Below are 22,453 nucleotides of genomic sequence, written 5' to 3' on the forward strand. Positions count from 1 at the left end.
AGTGTGTGTTTTTGTTTGTTCAAGGAACTCAGGCGGTCTTCATCAACAAATCAGGACACTCACTCCTGAACTTTATATCAAATTCATGGCCCATCATCACATTAAACTGGTAATACTAAACCAATTTGTTGAGTTCTGCAATTCAGAGCATGAACTTCAAATGCTACCTGATATATTTACTTCATATCCAACAGAATTGTTGGTTTCACACAGCTATATCTGTTTTCATGAACCACAACATGAGAATCAATTTCAGTTGTTTTATCAACTAATCGCTGATTATATCCCATTACTGGGAATTTTAATTAACACCCAGTTATGGGATTATCACCCATGAACCTAATATATCCCTAAAAGATTATGCAACAATTCATTACACTCATATTGATTGTAAGTTTAATTGCCAAGTTATGAGGCATTACTGTACAAATTTTAATTAGCATACTAAATGACAGTATTGTACGGTATAACATGGATGAAATATACAAACTGTTTAAATTTCTTTTAATCATTAGACCTGCCAGAACTTTAATTTATTTTACAATACTGCTTTTTCCTTCTAATTAAAAGCCCTTTATATTCTGCCAAGATTACTTTCAGTTAATGGATGTTTGTATTAATTCTTATTTACTATTTTTTTTATATTTAACTATACTTTTGTTTTGTGTATACTGTTTTCTTAGTTGGATTTTCAAAATTAGGAATTTCTACACCTGCCTTTTTTTGCTGTTCCTTGTTTTGACAAGGATCCCTTTAAAATTGCTTCATTTTGTTTTCTCTTTTTCCATCGCATGCTATTGTCCACAAATATTTTTATATATTATGACTATTTTAATTTTAGTACAGCATTTCTTCAGATCTAAATATCTGTTTTGATTAATAGGTTTTACGGTGGTATTCTTTTGTTTTTAGTGTTCAGGTGTTAATAATATTTCTTAGTGTTTTCCCACAAAAACAGATATCACAAATACGCCTGAAAGTCTGAAACTCAATCAGTTGATGTGGTCAATACTTTGTAATTATTGCTGTCCAATTGCAGGCCGATACTGTACTAGATACTCTGATCAGATTTCACATGAATCAACCCTGGTCATACAAAAAAGCTATACGTTCACTAAACTTAGGCAACTTCAGGTTGGCTTGGATGTCTGGGTATACGTACAAAATCACAAATAAATAAATAGAAAATTTATATCACAATACATATACTAAAAAATATAACTGAAAACAGAATAACTTATTGTATTTTAACTCGAGTTAAAAAACAGTAAGTTATTTGATAAAAAGGTTTTCTAGAAAATTCTATTATAAAAATATAAACTGATGCTTGATTTATAAGACATTCTATAAGTCTCCAGACATTACATCCAGGTTTTTTTATTTAGGTTTTATAGGCAGCTGTATCCTTTTTTATTTAGTGAGTATATCACTAGTTTGTTATATTCCTATATCACCAAGCCAAGATCTGTTGTTAATTAAAATCTAAAAATAGAGTGGTGGCCAATGGACAGTCCAGGTACCTTTATAATATAATATAATATAATTGTTATAATGAATAATATAATTGGTTATAAATGAATTATTTAACGTTATAATATAATTGGTCTGGCTGGACTCTAAACTGTCTACCTCCCACAGAAAGGCAAGCGAGGTAACTTTCAGCATTAGTCTAACACACAATATAATAAAAAACAAAACTTACATTCTGTTGGACTACTTACTTGAAAATTTCTGAAGATGAATTTGACTGATTGTTGTTTTGTAATTTTGGAGTTTCAACTTCATTTTTTGGTGATTCTAACTGATTTTCTTGTGGGCTATGTTTAGCTACATCAAGATTCAAAATGGAAATGGGAATAACTGATTTAGGAGATTCTGATGCTTTGTGTTTCACAGGTGTGCTGCAATCTAATGAGTTTACACTTTCAGAGGTGAACATTTTTAAGTGCCTTTTCTGAAAACAAAAACTGTAATCAGTGATCAGTGCATGAAAGAAAATAAATCTGGATATATTTATCAAATTTTCACATTTTAACACTTTTTGGTTATAAATCTGGTTGACTAACAATTGCTAGTCAGTAAAGCTATATAAATTAAGTACAGTAAATTTTTATTTGGGCACTTGAATGCCAACCAACAAATGAATTTGAACAATTAAATGTTGAATCATTCTTTTAAAATTTTATTATTCTTTTTCACCTTTTTGGCAGCATGAAATCATACTAAATGTTGTTGGAATATATTTTTAAGGTCTTCTTTGGTCCAGTCTACACATGATTTGATCAGTAAGAGCTGTTTTTTTGTACAATTACTGCTTATAAACTGTTTTTTAGCAGGCTGGTGAGCTTCCCATCAAGTTTCAAGTAGTCCGTGTTGAATGTTTATTTTACTGATTAATAACTCTTGATTTAAATCTGCAACCAATGATCTATGATCAATTTTACTTTTACTCACAAACAACTTATTCTGTGATAGACAAGTTTTTTTCTACAGCCACAGTAGTATTTTCTTTGATGTGAGAAGGAACCAATTGATTTTAAAAAAATATACAATAACATTCACAGTACATAATCCAACAGCACACTCAAAAGCTATATGTTGAGTCCTACAGGTATGATTTAAAAGACACAATTTTTGAATGTTTTCCAACATCCATTATTTTGCATGCATTACACAAATAAAATAATATTTCTAAACTATGGTGATAAAACAAAACAACATAATATTTATATGAAAACATATGAAATGGAAGCAGTGTAGCTTCAATTTAATTAGACATTAAATGGAAACTATAATTCCATTTAATTAAAATGGAAGTAATCCAAGGTGAAGCAGTAGAGCTACAAAATGAACAGAAAAATGCTCCTTCAGGTTAATTTACACACTACTGTATGCATAATAAAAATCCAAGTAAAAATATGTAAAAAAAATGCTATAAAAGAATAATGGGTGAGAATACGGCATATTTCATAAATATAAAATGATGTAAGTCTAGCTCTACATTGAGGTCAACAGAATTTAAGTACTTACACGAAGTTACTTTAGTCTTGCATTGGAAAGATATATACACATGTACTATGTTATATGGAAATGGTGGATCCGAACTGTGCAAACTAGTTGTGATTGTGCTTCTCAGTTATGCAGTTTGCAGCAGGGGAGGCATGACTATGATCTGTTTTTACGAACAGGGCCAAAGATGGGCGAATTGTGGACAGGAGTGCTCATCCCTCCTACTGGTGGGAAACCAGGTTGAGGATGGGCTAATGTGAGTGTGCTCTGCTGATGTCTTGCGCTACCCAGTGCAAGTCAGTCACTTTGGCCTTGGCAGAGGTTGTCCCATGTGTAAGGATATCGAAGCCCTTACTGCTATGTGTGAGCACTGGGACATCGATATAGAGGATCAGGCAGTACTTGACTCCCCAGCCTGGGTTAAATCTGTAGGAGGCGGCTGACTGGGGGAACCCAAGCAGGATCAGTGATCCGAAACACGCCCAACTGCCTCTCTTCCCGCACTTTTTAACATATTCTGGCATCTCATTTTTATAATCTAATTTTCAACTTTCTGTGGCAGAGGGTCCAAATAAAAACCTTACTCCTGGAGAGCCTTTGTCTTCGCAAGTGAAGAGAAGGAGGAGCGTCGAGTTTAGTGATGTAGTAAAGACTGATCGAACTAAGTTTGGACCTTTTGTGGATTGATTCCAAAATATTTAGTGTTCTAGAAAAAAAAGGGGATTTTTCGAAGATTAGCCCTTTCGTAACTTGAGGCGTCACGGAAGCTGAAGGAGGGCCCGTTAAGAAAACAAGGAAGACTGGTATTGGACTGTTTGTAGAAACAGTTAACGATTCACAGTCAATACGGAAACTTAACGCCACGAAGATTAGAGTTATGGTCATTGAGGTTGCACCACATGGTATGATAAACATCTCAAAAGGAGAGGCGTGTGCAGGGAATTGCTGAACTGCACAGAGGAAAAAATCGTTGAAGAACTTCATGAACAAGGAGTTGCAGGGTGTTAACGATCGAACACACAACGCAATAAAGTTCTACCATCTGCGGTGCATGTTCTAACCTTCAATAAACCTAAGTGTCCAGAGAAAATAAAGTCTGGTTTCAATAGACTAGATGTACGTCCGCTTATCCCGATTTCTCTGCGGTGCTTTGGATGACAGAGATTCGGACACAAAGCGGCGCAATGTACCAGAAAACAAATGTGTGTTTGTGGTGAGCTATTACGTCATGATGACCCGTGCAGGGACCCAACTTTAAGAGCCCATTGTCATGGACACAACTCTGCGAGATCTCGGAATTGTCCGACTTACAAGGAAGAAGTAGCTGTTCAGGAGATGAAGACCATACAAAAGATCAGCTACTTGAAAGCTAGGAAAGTGCTCAGTACACCGCCAAAAATTGCGTCTTATGCTCAGGTTGCTGAGGCTCCAGTAGCTCCAGACGACAAAATCTCCTAACTAGCACCACTCCTAGTAAACATGCTCGAAAAATCATCAATGAAGAATTGAACGATTGAGCATCAAGAGTAAATAGCCAAAAACAGACGGAGAAGAAAGCAAACGTTTCTCAAAAAAAAAATCTGTACAACCTACGAATGAGCCTACGACTAGTTCTAAGGTAAAGAAAAATGAAGCGAAAGCCCAAAGAAAGCAAGAGCCAAAAACATCGCAAGTCAAAGTTCAAATCAAGAAAATCCCCATTCAAGGAATCAAAAAAAAAAAAAAAATTAATGGAGTCAGATAATGAGTGTTGGACAAAAACAATTGAGCCCCCGAAAGCACGGAGGCTTCTAAATGAGAGAGCGAGCATTTCAGCTTCCCCACACACTTAAGCGGAGAGTGCATCGAGTCTCGACTCTGATGCCGGTAGCAAAACATCCTCCGCAATTTACTGCAGAGGATCGGAAGAATTCATCTCCGAGGCCTCAGGCACCTTGGAATTCAACGTCAAGGGCGTTAGAAAGATGGAAAAAAGAAAAAAAGTAAACAACTGTTTGAATTTAGGGAGCTCAATTCAGCGATGTTGCGATGTTGCGAGTGCCTTCGGAAAAAGCGCTGGGCCCAGATCGCCTGCCGAATGTGGTGGTCAAGTCTGTAATTGGAGCTGACCATGAGGGGTTTTTAATTGTACACAACACCTGTTTGTATATAACTAGAAACATGTGTTTCTAGTAAAATTTACAAGCTGAAACAGTGGATTTACTGCAAAATTCATAGTAAAACACGGGTTTGAGATGCCTCTAAAATTACAACAAATAACCAACAATCAAATGACGTTCGAACCTGAGGATCTCTTTCCACGGGTTTATTCGAATATATTAAAGAACGGCTACTTTCAATGATGAATGTGTGTTCACGTTAAATTTACATGTTGAAATGGTTGATTTAGTGAAAAAGCCATAGTAAAACACATGCTTGAGATGCTCCATGAAGTTTAGTCTTAGTTCGTCTTAGTTTGTTAATTAATGAACATTTACTAGACTGCTGTTGACGTCATGGGGAATCGTCTCTTATAACATGACATCAGCTGTCAATCATTCTATATATCGTTGACCTTTGATATCTATATCTACATGTATACAGTGAATGTTAACAGCAATGCCGTATCGATTTATAAAAATAAACATTATCAATCAAAGAGCAAAAATAACATGAAATTCGAACGAGATAAGTTATCAAACGATTCTAACCCATCTGACCCCAATATAGTATTTTGTTACAAAAATTTAACTAACGAATATGATTTAATTACATTTTTAGATAACATACAAAATGATATTGAACGTTTATATAATAAGTACTCTCTCAATGTAATTAATATTAAATTAAACTGTGAATATATAAAAAAAATTATTTTCATTTCTTCCCCCAGGGGCATTTTAACAGATTTCAAATCGGAAAAAATACAACTTTTTGTTGACAGTGTATTGTCTATTGATAGTGCTTTTCAAGAATTAATTGAACAATATTTTAAATTGAAACACAAACTAAAAAAAGATATTTCGGTTTCTGATTTGTTGTCGTGTATAGAAATTCCAAATGAAGAACAATCATTAGGTGGTTCTTTACCAAACAATTGTGGAATGTAAGCGATAAAAATCATGTAGATATTTATGAATTTTTAATGTCTGAAAGCGAAGGCATTTAGTGCTATAAAATGCCAAGCAGAAAAATATAAAGGAAACAATATTGATTTGGATCTAACATTTTGATCCCACGAGTACTTGCGATAAAACCGACCACTACAACGGAGTGCACGCGTACTGGAGCTAGAACTAAATACAACTGGGTTCGCCCTGGTGCCCATTGGACATCGTTCGAAACTCACTACCTAGAGTTATTCACCCATTGGCACGATAGTTCCCACCTTGGGTTACGGTTGCGTTTCGTGAGATGTCGCAACACCACCGAGTGAAGATGTAAGAAAAATCAGTGTGGAATGTTGTGTAGTTGTGTAAGGGTATATGTTGTAATTTGTGTAGTGTTCTTGGTGTAGTATAGGCGTATGGTGGTGTTATAGGCGTTCAGTGTGTAGTGGGAAGAAAAGTTTCAGTGGCCAGGCTCGTGGGGACGCCAAACACCAAAGTCTTAAAGAATAAGACTCCCCATCGGGGTCTACGACGACTTGCTGTGGACAGGAGGCTTCCTTCGGAAGTGGTGTTTGTGGCATATGCGGACGACCTCGCTGTGGTGGTCATAGCGAGGTCGGGCAAAGAGGTGAAAGCCTTAGGAAGCAATGTACTGACAGACTTGACGCGGTGGCTGCAGACGTGAGGTCTTGATGTATCTGCGTATAAAACCGAAATTTTGCTGATGACGGGCAGGAGATGGATGCCAAGGTTTTCGGTTGAACTAGAGGGCGCAGAAGTAATCCCCCTTGAGAAGAGCCAAATTCCTTGGTGTTTGGCTCGATGAGATGAGGGGGTTTAAAACACACGTAACGTAGATGTGCCAAAAGGCCGTGAGATTGACTTCAGAAGTTATCAGACCTATGAGGAATGTTAGAGGTCCTAGATCCTCTAAAAGAATAATTATTCCGGCTACGGTGACCTCCGCAATCATGTATGCAGCACCGGTGTGGTGTGAAACCCTTAAAATTAAGCGTAATAGACGTAGGATTAATAGTGTCTATCGACGGCTTGCACTCAGGGTGGCGCAGACGTACAGGTCAGTGTCGCTGGAGGCGGTGCTGGTGATAACGGGCATGCCTCCGGTCGACCTGCTGACGGTTGAACGTCTAGAAAGATATGAGGATAGAGACGCCTCGGTTGAAAGGACAGAGTCGATTGAGAAATGGTCCGACGCGGTTACCGGCAAATGGACCTTTAGGTTCATACGGCGGATCAAGAGAAGGCATGGAAAGGAGGAGTTTTAGACGGTCCAATCTTTCGAGGTCTACCTCCACGCCAAGGGCAGGCGTGACTCACCTTTATGTCGCAACTGTGACGACGAGATTGACGTAGAAGATACTTTTCTCAGATGTCCAAGATGGACTTCGGAGCGACTCTTTGATAGGGCGGTTTCACCTGAGGAGGTGATGAAGTATGATAGGCTCGGATGCAGGTCGGGACAGGTGCTCGAGATGGTTCAAGAGTTCTTTCCGTGAAATTACAAGAAGGAAGAGAATAGGGTAGTGTGCAGTCCCAAAGTGGGGGTGGAAGGCCAACTCTCGGGGGTGGTCAACGGAGATCCAAAAGGATCGTCGCCGCTGGGTGCCCTTGGGGGACGCCAGAAGCCTTTGCGGATGGAATATACTCGGAGTACTCGTAGGCTCGTGTGGTAACGATGTGTACCTCACTTGGTGGTTCCGCCACCACGCCGTGGGAGGGGGAGAGTTTTTAATGGATCCCCGCCTTATGCGGGAAACCCCACAGCCAGCGGTACGGGCCGCTGGGCGTCTGGCAGCAGATTTTCCTTTCTCCAACGCAAAAAAAAGTTAGGTTTAGAATTAAAGGTCAAATTTTCGGGTGAATTCCCAATTTATATGTATTGTATCAGGTTTATATAAAAAATTTAAAAATCTAAAAATAGTGCTTGTAAAGGATTGTGAAATGTTGAAAAATTGAAAAAAAAAACATTAAAGAATCATAAAATTGCCATAAATAACAATTTTGTTTGCGGCAGAACGCCCGTGATTTATCTACTATTGTAAGATATCGAAAAAGACAAATAACCCTTTTTTGTAGATAATTTAATTTCAAATACTCAAGCGGTGTCTGAATTCGATTTGACCAAAAACCTATGGCTAAACCTAGCCATAGTAAATTTGAATATCGGCTAGTACCGTTTGTTACCTCAAGCCGTTAAAATGACCACCGTCTTGAAATTCATAACGGCAGTAGACCCACGTTCTTTCCAGATATAAAAACTATGATCATGCAAAGTTTCACGTTAATCGGTCGAATAGTTTTTGCATGCCTAATAAACTCACAGACACCATTAGATTTAAGTGTATCACCAAGTTCTTGCGGGACTTTCATAGCCTATTCTACTCGTGAAAATAATGGTAAAAGTTCATATAAATATAACAATGCTTCGTTTGAGAGTTACAGCTAGTGAAATATTTCACTTTGATTTCAGCTACCCTGGTGAAATGAGGTCGACTGAAATTTTTAGGACGTTAATTTAGGGGCAGAATTAGTGATTTCTTATGATTTTTAATCTGAAAAATCTTATAAAATAAGTCCCAGAACCGTACCTGCTGTAAGTTTTGAGAAAGCTGGGTTTAAAATCAATAAAAAGTGGCATAAAAACTCTGCTTTTTACGTTTGACGTACAATAACTTTGTTAAATAGGTAATAAAATGTATAACTTTTAAACACCTGTAGAAAATTTAATTCTGAACAAAACGGTATAAAATACGTCGAATAAAAAAAAAAAAAACAAAGAAAAGTTAGAAAAATTTGGATTCTATTTAGAAACAGTGCACTAGATAAAAATGCATCATACGTATCAGTTAATAATAAATGATCAAAAATGAGACCGCCATTTACAGAACATCTGTTAGCACGCTTCTGTACCGTTTTTGTTGTTCTTTCTAGTTCTTCAGGGCTGTCCTTGAGTTGCTCAGCCGCATCCATAATGCGGACAATTAGTTCTTCACGAGAATATATTTTTGTTTTGTATAAAATATTTTTCATTCATCCACAGACGCAAAACTCTATAGAAGTTAGATCAGGCGATCTGGGTGGCCAGGAATGTGGACGTCCACGACCGATCCGTTTCTCAGGAAAATGATAATTTAAGTGAGTGGAACGACATAAGAGAGGTAGTAGGCGCGCCATCGTGCTGGAAGTACGCTTTGTGTCTCGGCGCTAGAGCAACATCTTCAAGCAGCTACAGCAGCAAGTAGAACTCAGCATTTAAGCGACCGGTTGATGTGAACGGTTCAAACAGCTGATTTTGAATTGAAGCTAAATCGGTATTTAAAATTGCTTTCCACCGTTATATGATTTACTTCTGTCCATGTAAGCTCCTTGCGTAATTTGTTGAGGCCATCTTGAGTGAAATTTGTCTCGTCGGTCAACAAAACATACTAGTAGAATTGTCGATATGCATTTCACCGGTTGCAGAACTCCAAGCGAAGCGGACCGTCTAGGTGTAATGTTGAACCGGCTGTTTACGAAAAGGATAAAACTACTTTTGATTAAGTGACCTCCAAACCGTCGAATGCGAAACTCCGATCCGATCAGAAAGACATCGTATACTGACGCCTAGACCGCATCGATAATAATTTCTTCAATAACAGCAACATGTTGGACGGATCGTTCCTAGCCGGTACGAGTATTAGGTAGCGAACCTGTTTCCCGAAGATTGCGTAAAGTCGCGCTAATCGTTTTGGGATCTAGAATCCTGCGACTCCGAAAGCGTATTTCATATTCTACTACAGCAGCTGTAGCATTACTGTTACAGACATCCGAAATGAATACCGTATCAGTGTATTCTTCTGTCGTAAATAAGGACGGCATTACTTCACCGCAAACCGATAACGTTCAAACTAAAATTTACAGAAAACCTTTGCTAACGACAGTTCACAACACAAGAAATACTTAATTTACCTCACAGATCGATTTAAACAGTAATGCGATATTGCGCATCGTAGATCGGCTATTTTATTGCTAACTTTGAAGTAATAATTTTTCAAATAATTTATTGTATTTCTGTCCTTAATAAAAAAAATTAGGTAAGTAATTTTATTTAAATTACGTAATTTCCAGTTTTTTAAAACATTTTAACAGCAGTCTTTAATAGTAAATTTTGTTTTTACAGATTTTTCACTTCACCGAAAAATAATTTGGTTTTTGTTTACATTAACCAAGTTTTTTCTGACAAATGTATTAATTTACAGTTTTATTGGTTTTCACCCCAGATTTCTCAAAAACTACTGCAAATACGGTTCTGGGGCCGATCGCATTCGATTTTTCAGGTCGAAAAGCATAAGAAATCACTAATTCAATGTCTCGATTAACGTTCTAAAAAATTCAGTACTCCCTCGTTTCATCGGGGTAGTGAAATACGAGCGAAATCTTTCACTAGCCGTAATCGGCAAACGAAGCATTTTGACATATGTTTATACGTACCTTTTATTACGAAAGTAATTTACGTACATCTTTGTAACAAGCGGGATATCGAACGTCGTACACTGCTGCAGCCAAAGATTTGTTTCTTTATTTTTAAGAAAATAAAAAAAAACGGATGCACATTTGCTTTGTAAATGTTGTACGTACGAGTATTCTCATATTCTATATTCTAGTGAAGGGCCGATGTTTATACATCACTCGGCGGTACTAGACATCTTCTCCTTCCCGCACCTTCATTTCTGAAGGTTATTCACCGCATCGTTTACATCGGTTTAGCTATAACGAGCGTAGGATAAAATTTAAAATCGAAAGAAAAAGTTATAAATAGACTGTTAAATAATAATAATATTGCTGCGAGGAAAGTTATATTGTTTTCGGCGGAGTACGAGAAAGTATCGAATATCGCCATAAAGCGCACGGTCGAACCGTTTACTAACCTCCTAACTTCTTAAAAAAAAAGTACCTGAAGTTATCGAATGCTTTTGTAACTACCCGTGAATACGTTTTTTTTAATCGGGTTTGTAACGTTTTCTGGCGTAACTACGGTAAATATGAAGTAAAACAAAAAAGTTACCTGCGGTTTACATTTAGGATAGGCTTTTGAACGTGAGTTTTTCTTCGGCAATTGAAAAACATCATCGTCATTTCCAAAATCGAAGTAAAAATTTTCTCCTGCTGAAACAAAAAAAAAAAAATTACGGTATATTTAATTTCAGCTGAATATAAATTATGAAAAACAAAAGGTTCTCTTTATCCATACATTATAAAATTAGAAAAATATTAAAAGGTTGGAGAGATTCCGATTGTATACTACAATCGGTTTACTACTTTTGAGCTAGCGTGTAACAAACCGAAAGCCAAAAAGAATAACAATAATAAAAACATCTGGAATAAAGCCGATTAACTTAAAGAAACAAAAATAGCTTTGGAATTACAAAATTATATTAAATAATATTGACACGAATATTTTTAACTGTAATAATTAAATAATACAACATATAATGCAAAATTGAGTCGGTATAAATGACGAATTAATACTCCTAGCGTACGAAATTCATTTCCACGAACAGCAATATAAATATACACACGTAAACATTCGTCGATTCCAGCTGTTGTTTTATTCCCGCCCTCGGTGTAATATAGGTGTTATTATAAGCTGCTGGAAATAGGCAAGTATTACGGGAAGGGGATGTAAGAGTACATTCTTAGTTGTAAAGTATAATAGCACTACCTATAAAAACATCAGCGCAATACGACCGTCAATGCGTATTAAAAACCAAGTTCTGGTTGAATAAAATTATATTCGTCACAATTTCAGTTCAAGAAATAAAAAACAAATATTAATAAAAAGAGTTTAACACGCTAAAAATAAAAAATGCAAATCGGCGGTCTGATAAACCGATATATTGGAAACGATCTCCATTTTTGAATTGTACAAAGAAAAATTTATTTGTTACTATAAATTATTTAAATTATTATTATTCGGCGAATAACTTGTCGACTTCAACAGCTCCACTGTTACAATAGAAAATTAAATTTAACTCTAAACCAAATTTACGCTAATCTCCACAAAAGTCCTCCACCGATTTTGGCATTTTTAAATTACCGATTTTAAGTTACTTACCTACTATTTATTAGTTTGTTTCTTATTTCGGTCGAGAACGGTCGTTTACAAAAAAATATACTTAATTAGATAAATAAGAAAATTTCAACGGTAACTAAAATTAACTCGGTATATGTAATAAAACAAAAAAAAGTTATTTTATAATAGACTACATTATTAACAGTCGCAGAAAGGCTCGTACTTTAACCATCACCTAATAAATAAACCTTACAGCTGTTATGCGCTTTAAGACTGCTGCATATGCAAGCCGCTGGTTATCGTTTATTTACGAAAGTAAATACTGTAGGTAGTACAAACACAACCCTAATACAAAATATTTAATTACGCTTTTATTAATACGCTATTTATATTATTTCATAAAAGTAATATCGGTTTTTTTATTATCGTACAGAAAAGTAGATATTACTTTAAAACCTTTTGTCTAAAAACGCCAAAATTAGGAGATGACAGCAAGAAAAGAGGGTCGATAAAAACAACAACTTCGAAAGCAAATGCGTTCCTTAATTTTCATTTTCGGAATTATTAATTTCGTTATGTAAATTATTTACGGATTAAACGATAATATACCGTATTAAATCGCTAATGTTTATCTTACTGTAGTTATAATAAATTATATTTAAACCTACATTACCTTATCGTAGTTATAGGTACTTAGGCTGCGTCAGCTTGCCGTTCTCGTCACACGGGTTTGATGAACTTGATCCGTGAGATGGCAGATAAACAACACGCTATTCGTTTCTTATAAGCCGAAACGATTTTACATATTCCTAGGTTTGGCCTACAGGGTCAAGAAATGTCCCTTTCGTTAAGCCACGGGGAAGGAAAACAGCCTTCTGCAAAGGCGAATTGTCGCCATTCTGCTCGTTTAAGGAGGGGTACATCTACGATCCGGAAAGATGAAACCGGAAGATGTTGTTTATTTCCTGCGTGGCTGGAGTAGGGAATATACAGTTTTAAGTTTTGTAACGAAGAGTTTGGCACGACGAGCAGTGTCACTATAACCGATCGGAAGTATTTAATAAGGAAAGTGTATGTGGACATGCTACCCCGTAATCCAATAATAATAGGCGGGAATAGTCTGAACGTAGAAACGGACGAATTTCTTTTTTCAAGGCGAAGGTACAACAAGTTTACCCTCAGAAGCGGGTATTTGTACAGAAACGAAAAAATGTTTCGTATACGCGGTCGCCGAACGAACGGAACAGTTTTCATAGTCTTTTAAAGGACGGTATTACACCTGGGACAAACAAAATTTCAGACAGTCTGCGGAGTTACGACGATACCGTATATCTGATCTACAAGATTACAATTTTGCATGTGAAACTGTTAATCGCTCGGTTAATTTCCAAGATCGAGTTACCGTGCGTACAAACGCCGCAGTCGTAAGAAGTATGATACATCGAGATTTACGCTATATTTCTATTTACGCGAATAATATGGCGCCGACGTAACATCGATAAGGGATACGATCGATCAAATTTTAAAGGATATCGTCTTTTGATGTCCAAAATAGTGAATATAAGTAAGACTTATTTTTTCTATTATAATAGCAATTTCGGAGATGTGTCCGCTTTCAAAATAAGACCTAGAAAAGATCGCTTTTTTTAAGCAGTTAATAATAAATATTTTTTAAAAAATTCTACTTTTCACACGCCAGTAAATTCTTGTTAGATTAAAGAGTAATAAAAAAAATACACCTCGGTTTTTTGAAGAAAAAAAATCTCAACACTAATCGCATAAATTAATGGAAAACAGAATAAATCAAGACAAACCTCTATTATTATTATTATTATTATTATTATTTTTTTTTTACTACAATTACGGAGCGAATTATTGATAAATATATATAAGCGTCTAGTTTAATTAAATATTAAAGAACTAAAAATCACACGGATCAAAGAGAAACGGAAAAAAATACCGTAAAAACTACGTTATACCGTACGATGAAATAAGTCGGCGACGACAGGTATCAAACAGGCAATTAACTGACTGGGTTTTAGAAAGTTGCGGCAATTAAACGATCGCTTATCCGTAGTCCGACTGTCAGTACCGTTATAATTTTAAAAACAAATTATAGTTAAAAACATATTTTAAATCGGTGATCCGAAGATGTAAGCTATAGTTATGAATAAGAACCTAGGTCGCCGATTAATCTCTATTCGTTAACTTTGTACAGGATAACTAGAGCTTCCAGAATATAACAACTTATATTTTAAACTCTACATAAATAGCGGCAAAGTTCAACAGTATCGAAATTAACTTTCCTTTTAACATTTTGCAACCGAGTAATGAAATATAGCTGCGCTGTAAATTAGATAATAATCGCCCAGTGCATTCGATAGTCGGTCGAGTTCTATTTTAGGAACGAATAATTATCGATATATTATATTAAATAGTTCTTTGTAACGGTTGAAAAATGCAATTATTTTATCAGAATAGTTTTTCATTCGATATCAAACTTTTGGTACGATTAAAATTTATTCGATCAATAAAGGAGTAAGTTCCAATTACCTTTTATCTTTAAATACGCGCGCTTAAAAACAGTCTCGTAATCCTGTTTTCTTTTATCTCAATATCATTAGTTAACCGTAGTAAATAAAGCCAAATTCTCATTTTACATTCGACGTTACTGTATTTAGTACCGAAATAATTTAATGATAATAAGTCTGATGTTAAAAAAAAACAACAAATCATCGGTCGTAACTGTTATAACAAGCATGCTATTTATAAACCGCACACCGTCCCTTTAAAATATCCGTAAAAATGCAGATGGGTTGTGCGGTACGACAAGAGATAATACTACAAGGAACGGAACCAGAAACGCTACCTCTCCAACCCCTACCCTAGGCGACCCGGGTTCATATCGATCTGTCTGCTGGCTATCGCATATTTTGTCCTCGTATCCATCCATCTTAAGCGAAAGGTCGGCAGAATGCAGCAACAATTACTACGAGGGGGGTGACGTCAGAGAGGGGCTGCGGCCATCTTGACACCTCTCCCTCGCACACTTCTTTATTGACCAATAGGGAGTCAGGCCCTTGTTTGAACAAGGGCCAATAGGAATCGCTGTGACACGGAGTAATACGAGCGTTGCCATGGCAGCGGACAAGCGATCACCGCTATAGACACTACGTCGACTCGCACCTTTGATCGCGCTTCATGTCCCCGTGTCCAGTACGAATAGACGCGCCTGGATTCACACGTGCACGCGCGCTACGAAGCGTACTACCGGTTGCAGCAGGTGTCACTCTACGTTAAAAAATTAATGATGCTCCCCTAAACTTTATTTTATTTAACTCGTAAGATGATAAAAAGGAAAAACTTTTTGACTTTATTTCTCTACTTAAAAATCTTGTAGAAAATTTAATTAAAACGAGTTAACACAGGATAAAATTAAAGCGAATAACTTAACGTATTGAGACGAATAATCAAATAAACATTAAAGAAACATGTTACGTCCGTTAGAATTAAGAAAGATGATCTAAACGGTAGAACCGGTAATAATATTTTTACAACAAGAAAAGGGCGCAGTAAAAATGTATAAACAATAATTCCGTAGCGTATTAAATATATATACATGTTTTACGTGTATATCGAGATATATTAACGTATCCGATTGATATTCATTAGCATGAGGTAAACTCAAACGTAATTTTTCAACTAAAAGTAGTTATTAAAGCGTAGCCGCTTCGGGAAAAAATAGAAGGAAATTTTTTAATAAAATTACCGATAGAATACGTTAAAAACAATAAAAACAGCTCGCAACTTCACTCTTTTTTTCAGAAATAAAAAAAACTCGGTTTTATTTTAGTTAAGCGAATTTCATCGATGTATATTCATTAAATTTTTATACGCGAATCGTTTTAAAGCTTTTCGTTTTTGAATTTAATCGTATACGTACAAAAATCAAAAGCTTTTAATTATGAAAGTTTAAATCCGTTAATAAAGGAAAATGGTGTAAGCGTACACAACGGTGTAAAATTCGTAGGACGAAGTTTTACTTTAAAAATTCGTCCTTCCGATAAGATATTTTTATAGTGTCGTAAAATTATCAGCTTTATAACTGCAAAGGAATGTTCGTGAATTACAACGGCGGTAAAAATAATTGTAATTTATATTCTTGTAACGCTTAAACCCGATAACAACCGTTAGTTTAATATGGTGTAAATGAAAATTCGGACGACCTGAACGTATTGGCATTACAAAAAGATAATAAAAAACGTTATTTAGGTCTTAAAGTTTGAATTAAAAAAACAATACTATAATCAGGATACAAAAACTGTAACATTACAGCGTGTCTGGTTTGAGCCGTTCAAACTTGACCGAGTTCGGTCAATTTCTTAACTGCTGTGATAAAAAACGGATACTTAATAGTTTTGTTCCTTTCAACAAACTGCGGGAAATCTATCAATTACTTGGAGAACTAGTTTTCCCGTGTATAATCCGACATTTTTTTACTAAGGTAGAAAACTGTTAAAAGTTTTCGAAAAATATCCGGATAACCAAAATAACGATTTTTTTTCTATAAAACGTCTACTGTAAATGAACTTAAAATGGGATGTTGTCGAAAAATAAGGAAAATATTTCCTCTGTAGGTTAATTTATTATTCTGGGAATTCCACGACTATATGCTACGTAATTTTCAACCATTACATACTAAAAAAATTATTTTTAAATTATTTTTTATTTCTTCTATTAACTTAAAATTCTTATAAAACTTATTTTATAGTAATGTTTTATATATATACATATTTAAACAGCCCAGTGTAAAATTTGATATGGCAGAGTTTAAAAAAATATAACCAAGATATACGCGAGATTGAAAAAAATTCAAATTAAGATTTAACAATTAAAGAGATGACAAAACATCGCTGACACTGGATGGGAAATTTTAAGGGAAAATATCGGTTTCTCACCGGAAATTAGGTACGGAGATGAAATGCAGCCGAAATGCACTAAACGGTACGAAAGAGAAAAAAACATTAACGATGAAGTATTATGACACGTTCCATAACTTAAAAACAAAGGAGAATAACTTTTAACGCAAAAGATACAAAAATGGTGTTGTTTTTACTTTCCCTGTTCTAGCAATATATGTTGCTACAGATATAACGGGAAAGCATACTGACCGGTCAAAAAACAAACTAAAAATATAGGTCGTTTTTAAGTTTTACGCCTTAAGGAGACATTTAACAAAAAATAAAAAATAAACAACAAGTAATCTACGAAAAGAATTTTTATTCCAAAGCTCTCGAGTTCAAAAAGTATTTTTTTGTCAGACGGACGTTTGTGTGTAAGTACGTATGTAATCGGCCTGTATTCGATCGAACTCCGCACCCCGTCGACCGATTTTCTTCAAAGTCGGTAGACAGGTACCTTCGGGGGTAAAGAATGTATTAAATTTTTGCAAAACTTGGAAAAAGGAGCGGGAATGTATCGGTCGAAATAAAATTTCAAACCTTTACCGGGGCGCGTTGGCAAAAAATTACAAAGTTGAAGTTTCTTTAATCGAGATCACAAATTAACAAAAACTTTTAATATTCACTCCCACGTCAAAAAATGACTATATATTTTTTTTTTTAGCTATATCTTGCTTCAGAAAAGGGGTTACCGCAGACTACTGCAGCTATATTTTCTATATCGACAGGACTTCAACCCCCCTACAAAAACCTTTTGCCCACTCCAATAGTCTGCGGTTACAAAAAATATTTTTAATTTTTTAAAAATCGTTAAAAAATTTAGTTTAAATTTAAATCCGTGTCGGAAGTTACCCGTTGCATTAAAAATGTAAAAGTCGTGATTTTTTTATATCCCTGAGTATTTCTTGAAAAAAAAAAAATTAGCCGAAAATTTTCACCCTTTTCTTAGTTGACCGGTGCAGCCGGAAAAGTTATCTCCAGCCTTGTAATAAATTATATAAATTGGGAAACAAGATTGCGCAAAAATTTGTTTTAAAAATTATTAAGTACGCGTGAAATATTAACATATTTTAATTTTTGTAATAATTGAAATGACCATCTAGAGTTAGATCTTAAATAGAATTTTTTTTTATCACGGATTTTTATTAAGCGTAATCTTGTTTTTCAATTTATCTCGATAATCATTTAAAGCAGCTCTTTCGTACGTATAAAATATAAATAAAAAGAAAACAATAAATCTAATAACAAGTTTTCTTATCTTTCTGTTATTCTATAGATTTTATAAGTACCGTTCTGCAATTAGAATAAAGTCAGAATACGGGTAGATAATCTATAGTCCTTATTTATTATATGATTTTTATGGAGTGTATAGAATCGGTACACGGGTCTCTAGTATTATAAAATATGTAATTTATCTTATCCGTTTGATCTGTACGCACATACTTTACGAACTATATTCGATCTTGAATTATTAAGTAACAGACGGGGGATGCATTGCGATTAATATTTTCTTTAAATTATCGGATAACATACGTTTCAAAGTTACCGAAGCAAATTAATCTTTACGTACCGTTTAACAGATCTAGGCTAAATTATTATTTTTATCTATTTTTAACTTCGTATCTTTGCCTAATCGATAGTTTCAATCCGACAGTTGAACCGTTCGCTGGTGATTTGCTTATACAACGCGATCATTTTATAGTGAGCATCACGATACTGTACACTATAATTCCACTACGGACTATAATACAGAGATACTCGCATTTATGTAATGTCCACCATTTTCCTGAAGACAGGTCCGAACCCTACGCACCGTATTTTTTGACGCCCTTCTTAGTACATCAGTGTTAATGGAATTCAACATCTTTACTCGATATCGGTGCGCTGAAGACGAATGGTGTGCGCGATAAAATGATCTCACTGTATTTGTAAAATAATGTTACGAATCGCTCAAAGTTTTGCGAAATTTGTAATGTGAATAACTGATAATCTGCTTTCTATTTTTTCTTTACCTCTTATTACTTCTCCTATTCTTTCTGTCTTTTTCCTTTTGATTTTCTTATGCGATTAAAATAATTACATCGATAACGATATGAAAACCTTCGTATCGACAACACTTGTTCCTTTTTAACGCGTTTGTAGTACGTTTACATTCGGTAAATAATCTATATATTTAGTATTTTTCAACCGGGAAAAAACACGTATTATACTAATAAAATTTAATCTTGAAGATGTTTTACTAAAATTTTCTTTCTTTCTAAACGTATACTATAAGTAAGTTTATTACATAATTTTTTTCCATTTCATCATACGCGAACGATCGACGTTCAACTGCGGCGAAAAACGAATCGATAGGCTAAAAGTAAAAAAAAGGACGCCTGTATTTTTAGCATTAAAAAATAATACAAATTCGCTGTTAAGATAACCAAGGTAACCCGCTTTTTGTTCGGATCGTTCCTATCGAATTACTTCTTATTTACATTACGTACAAAAGAAAGATTTCTATTTCTATTTTTGAATTCGCCCCTTTTCTTACTCTTTGTAACGGTTATTTTTGACCGATTCCGTTTTAACAACCGATAATGACCGTTCTAGTAATCGAAAAGCACATTTAACGATTAAAGTAAACGAGTCTTTAGATCGTGTTCTTAATTATTTGTTTCCCGATAACCGACCAGTAAAATTTTCAGTTTACTTTTATCGAGTTCAATTTGTAGAAAATAGTAGATGTAGAATATAAAATTTTTAAGCGGTGTTTTTCATCGGCTGATATTATTTATTTAGATAACAAAAACGTACCGCGACTAGCCTTATTACCACAAACACCGCATAATTAAAATTATGTAAACAAACAATAATCGATATATACTTTACATAAATATAGTCGACCGATTACAATTATGAAATATCTATAATTCGTAAATACAAATAAATCTGTATATATGGCCATAAACAAAAATTAAATATGGAATACAAACTAATTACATTTCATTTATTTATATATCACCTGAGAATGCTGTAATACGGCAGGTAATAATGCAGTCATCGTATTACATGGTAATACTAACAAATTTGTAAAGTAATTTATATACGAATATTAATCTAAATTAAATAAATTATTAATCGAATATACAATCCGATGAAAATTAACCTTTATAATATATATATATATATATATTGTCGCCGATTGGCTTCGACGGCACGTGGCGCTTACTAACCTTATGGTGTCTTTGTCGTCGATTAGATTCGACAGCTCGTTGTAATTGCTAATCTTAATGTAGCCCTGAGAAGGGCTGTTGTCGTCGAATGGCTTCGACGGTTCGTAATCCATAACCTTGTGGTGGCCCTGAAAACGGCTGTTTTCTGCGTTAACTCTGAGAAGAGCTGTTGGGTCCGGAAGCTGGACTCCGACGAAGACGGGGAGTTGCGGCTCGTCCATTGAAGTCCGACCGGGCTTTCCCTCAGCGGCAGTTGGGTCCTCACTACAACGTGGCCCCCAGACCCCTGCAATATCGGTTGTCCTTTGCCGGAGCGGCCAAGGCGGCTCTCCCCGAGCGATCCCACGCTGGGCCGGCTACTGCTGCCGAGTCCGCCGGCCAGGCGACTGAAGCCCGGCGAGCTGGAGCTGGAGCGCGGGAAGGTAGCCGTGTCCAGCGACTCCCTCTGCGGACCGGCTAGGCTGCTGCTCCGGCGGGGATGTTGGCATCCGCCGGGAGGTCCCACATTGAGCCAGCCAGGGAACTACTTCTGTCTTCTTCCATCATCTTCTTCTTCTTGGTCTTTTCCAGCTGGTAGTGCAACGCCGCTATGGTGGTAGAACTGCGCGGTCATCTGTGCGGCGGTAGTGATGCTTGTATCAGCGCGTCCGTATACTGTGCGTCAGCTCACATAGTTGCCACAGTGTTCGCCCGCTGACATTAAATTAGGCATATATGTGGTAACACAATATATATATATTAGCAAATAATACAGGGTTATCAAAAAGAATGGTGCGGTTTCAGTAATTCATAGGAAGATTGTAGGGAAATTTCTAGATGTTATATTGGTATCCCTGAAAGCCTCCAACCCAAAAGTTTGTTTATCAGCAGTTGTAACCACAACGTCAGTTTTTGTATTGTTGTTGCGGCGAGTTTAGTGAGTTACTATGTTCTCGGATAAAGACAAAGCAAAGTGTGTTTTATTGATGGCCGAATTAAAATCCGTAATTTTAGTTCAACGTGCGTTTCGACGTGAATTCGGAAGAGATCTACCACACAAAAATAACATAACACGTTGGTTCAAACGATTCGAAGAAACCGGATCGGTTAAGAAACAGAAATCAACCGGCAGACCAAGTGTACCAGACGAAACATGTTAACCGATTATCGCTTTCCTCAGCCGGATGAACTCGAAAACATTCATCGACTTCATTTCCAACAAGACGGTGCTCCCCCGCAATTCAATGCATCGGTCACGGACGCTTTGAACGAAAAATTTGGAGATCGATGGATAGGCCGGCAAGGACCCCGTACTTTGGCCTCCAAGGAGTCCAGACCTGACACCTTGCGATTTTTTCTTGTGGGGGTACATCAAAAGCGTTGTTTATACGCAAAAGATTCGTGACCTAAACCGCTTAAAAAACAGGATTAACGAAGCGATGACAACCATTAACGAAGAAATGTTAACTAATGTTTGGAGAGAAGTTGAGTATCGTTTGGACATTTGTCGACCGACTAAGGGCGCACATATTGAAATTTATCAATTATGTAAAAAAATGTTTGAGACGACAAATTTGAAAAATAAAAAACATAAACTGTAGGTAATTCTGTTTTAATTTAAACCATGTTTAAAACCGCACCATTCTTTTATGATAACTCTGTATATTATATTTATTACTCTAACTTACAATCATAAAAACTATTAACGATTTTAATATTCAAAACCAAAAAATACAGAAATTATTAAGAATGATTATTCAAAATTATCGATAAATCTTTACTAAAAGGTATTGAAAATGGGAATTTTTAAAGAAGATAAACAGAAAAAAAATCTGCAGGGAGTGATCGGATCAATAAATAAATTTAAATCTGTCAGTAAATAGATCTATTATTTTATTTTAATAACTTTATAAAGCAGGCGCAATGTTTTTTGAAATCATAAAAGTTCATCGTTTTTTTATGGCAAGGTTGTAAAAGAGGGATTTCAAAAGGTTTCGTAACTCATTACACCCTATAAAATAAAAATTATTATTAGTTATAAAAATTAAGTTCCGGGAATGTTTGTAAACTCGGGGAACCTTACTTTTTAGGTTTAAAACTTTTAAGTTTCAGACCAAAATTTTT

At 35.5% G+C, this 22,453-nt stretch overlaps 1 protein-coding gene across 7 annotated transcripts in view; it reads right to left on the reverse strand.

Annotated features, from left to right (window-relative positions):
* LOC142323195 (Fanconi anemia group J protein-like) overlaps positions 1-22,453 on the reverse strand; it is a 428,180-nt gene that overhangs the window by 108,767 nt on the left and 296,960 nt on the right. For 5 of the 7 annotated variants that reach the window (XM_075362517.1, XM_075362518.1, XM_075362512.1 and 2 more), the window contains exons 5-6: positions 11,164-11,264; positions 1,722-1,954 (exon numbers count right to left, since the gene is read on the reverse strand). In XM_075362517.1, the coding sequence (XP_075218632.1) occupies positions 1,722-1,954; positions 11,164-11,264 (334 nt within the window). The remainder of the gene's footprint in view (positions 1-1,721; positions 1,955-11,163; positions 11,265-22,453) is intronic. The other 2 variants (XM_075362519.1, XM_075362514.1) reach the window with 1 other exon arrangement.

Source organism: Lycorma delicatula, chromosome 4 (genome assembly GCF_047948215.1).
Source record: "Lycorma delicatula isolate Av1 chromosome 4, ASM4794821v1, whole genome shotgun sequence".
Taxonomy (NCBI): domain Eukaryota; kingdom Metazoa; phylum Arthropoda; class Insecta; order Hemiptera; family Fulgoridae; genus Lycorma; species Lycorma delicatula.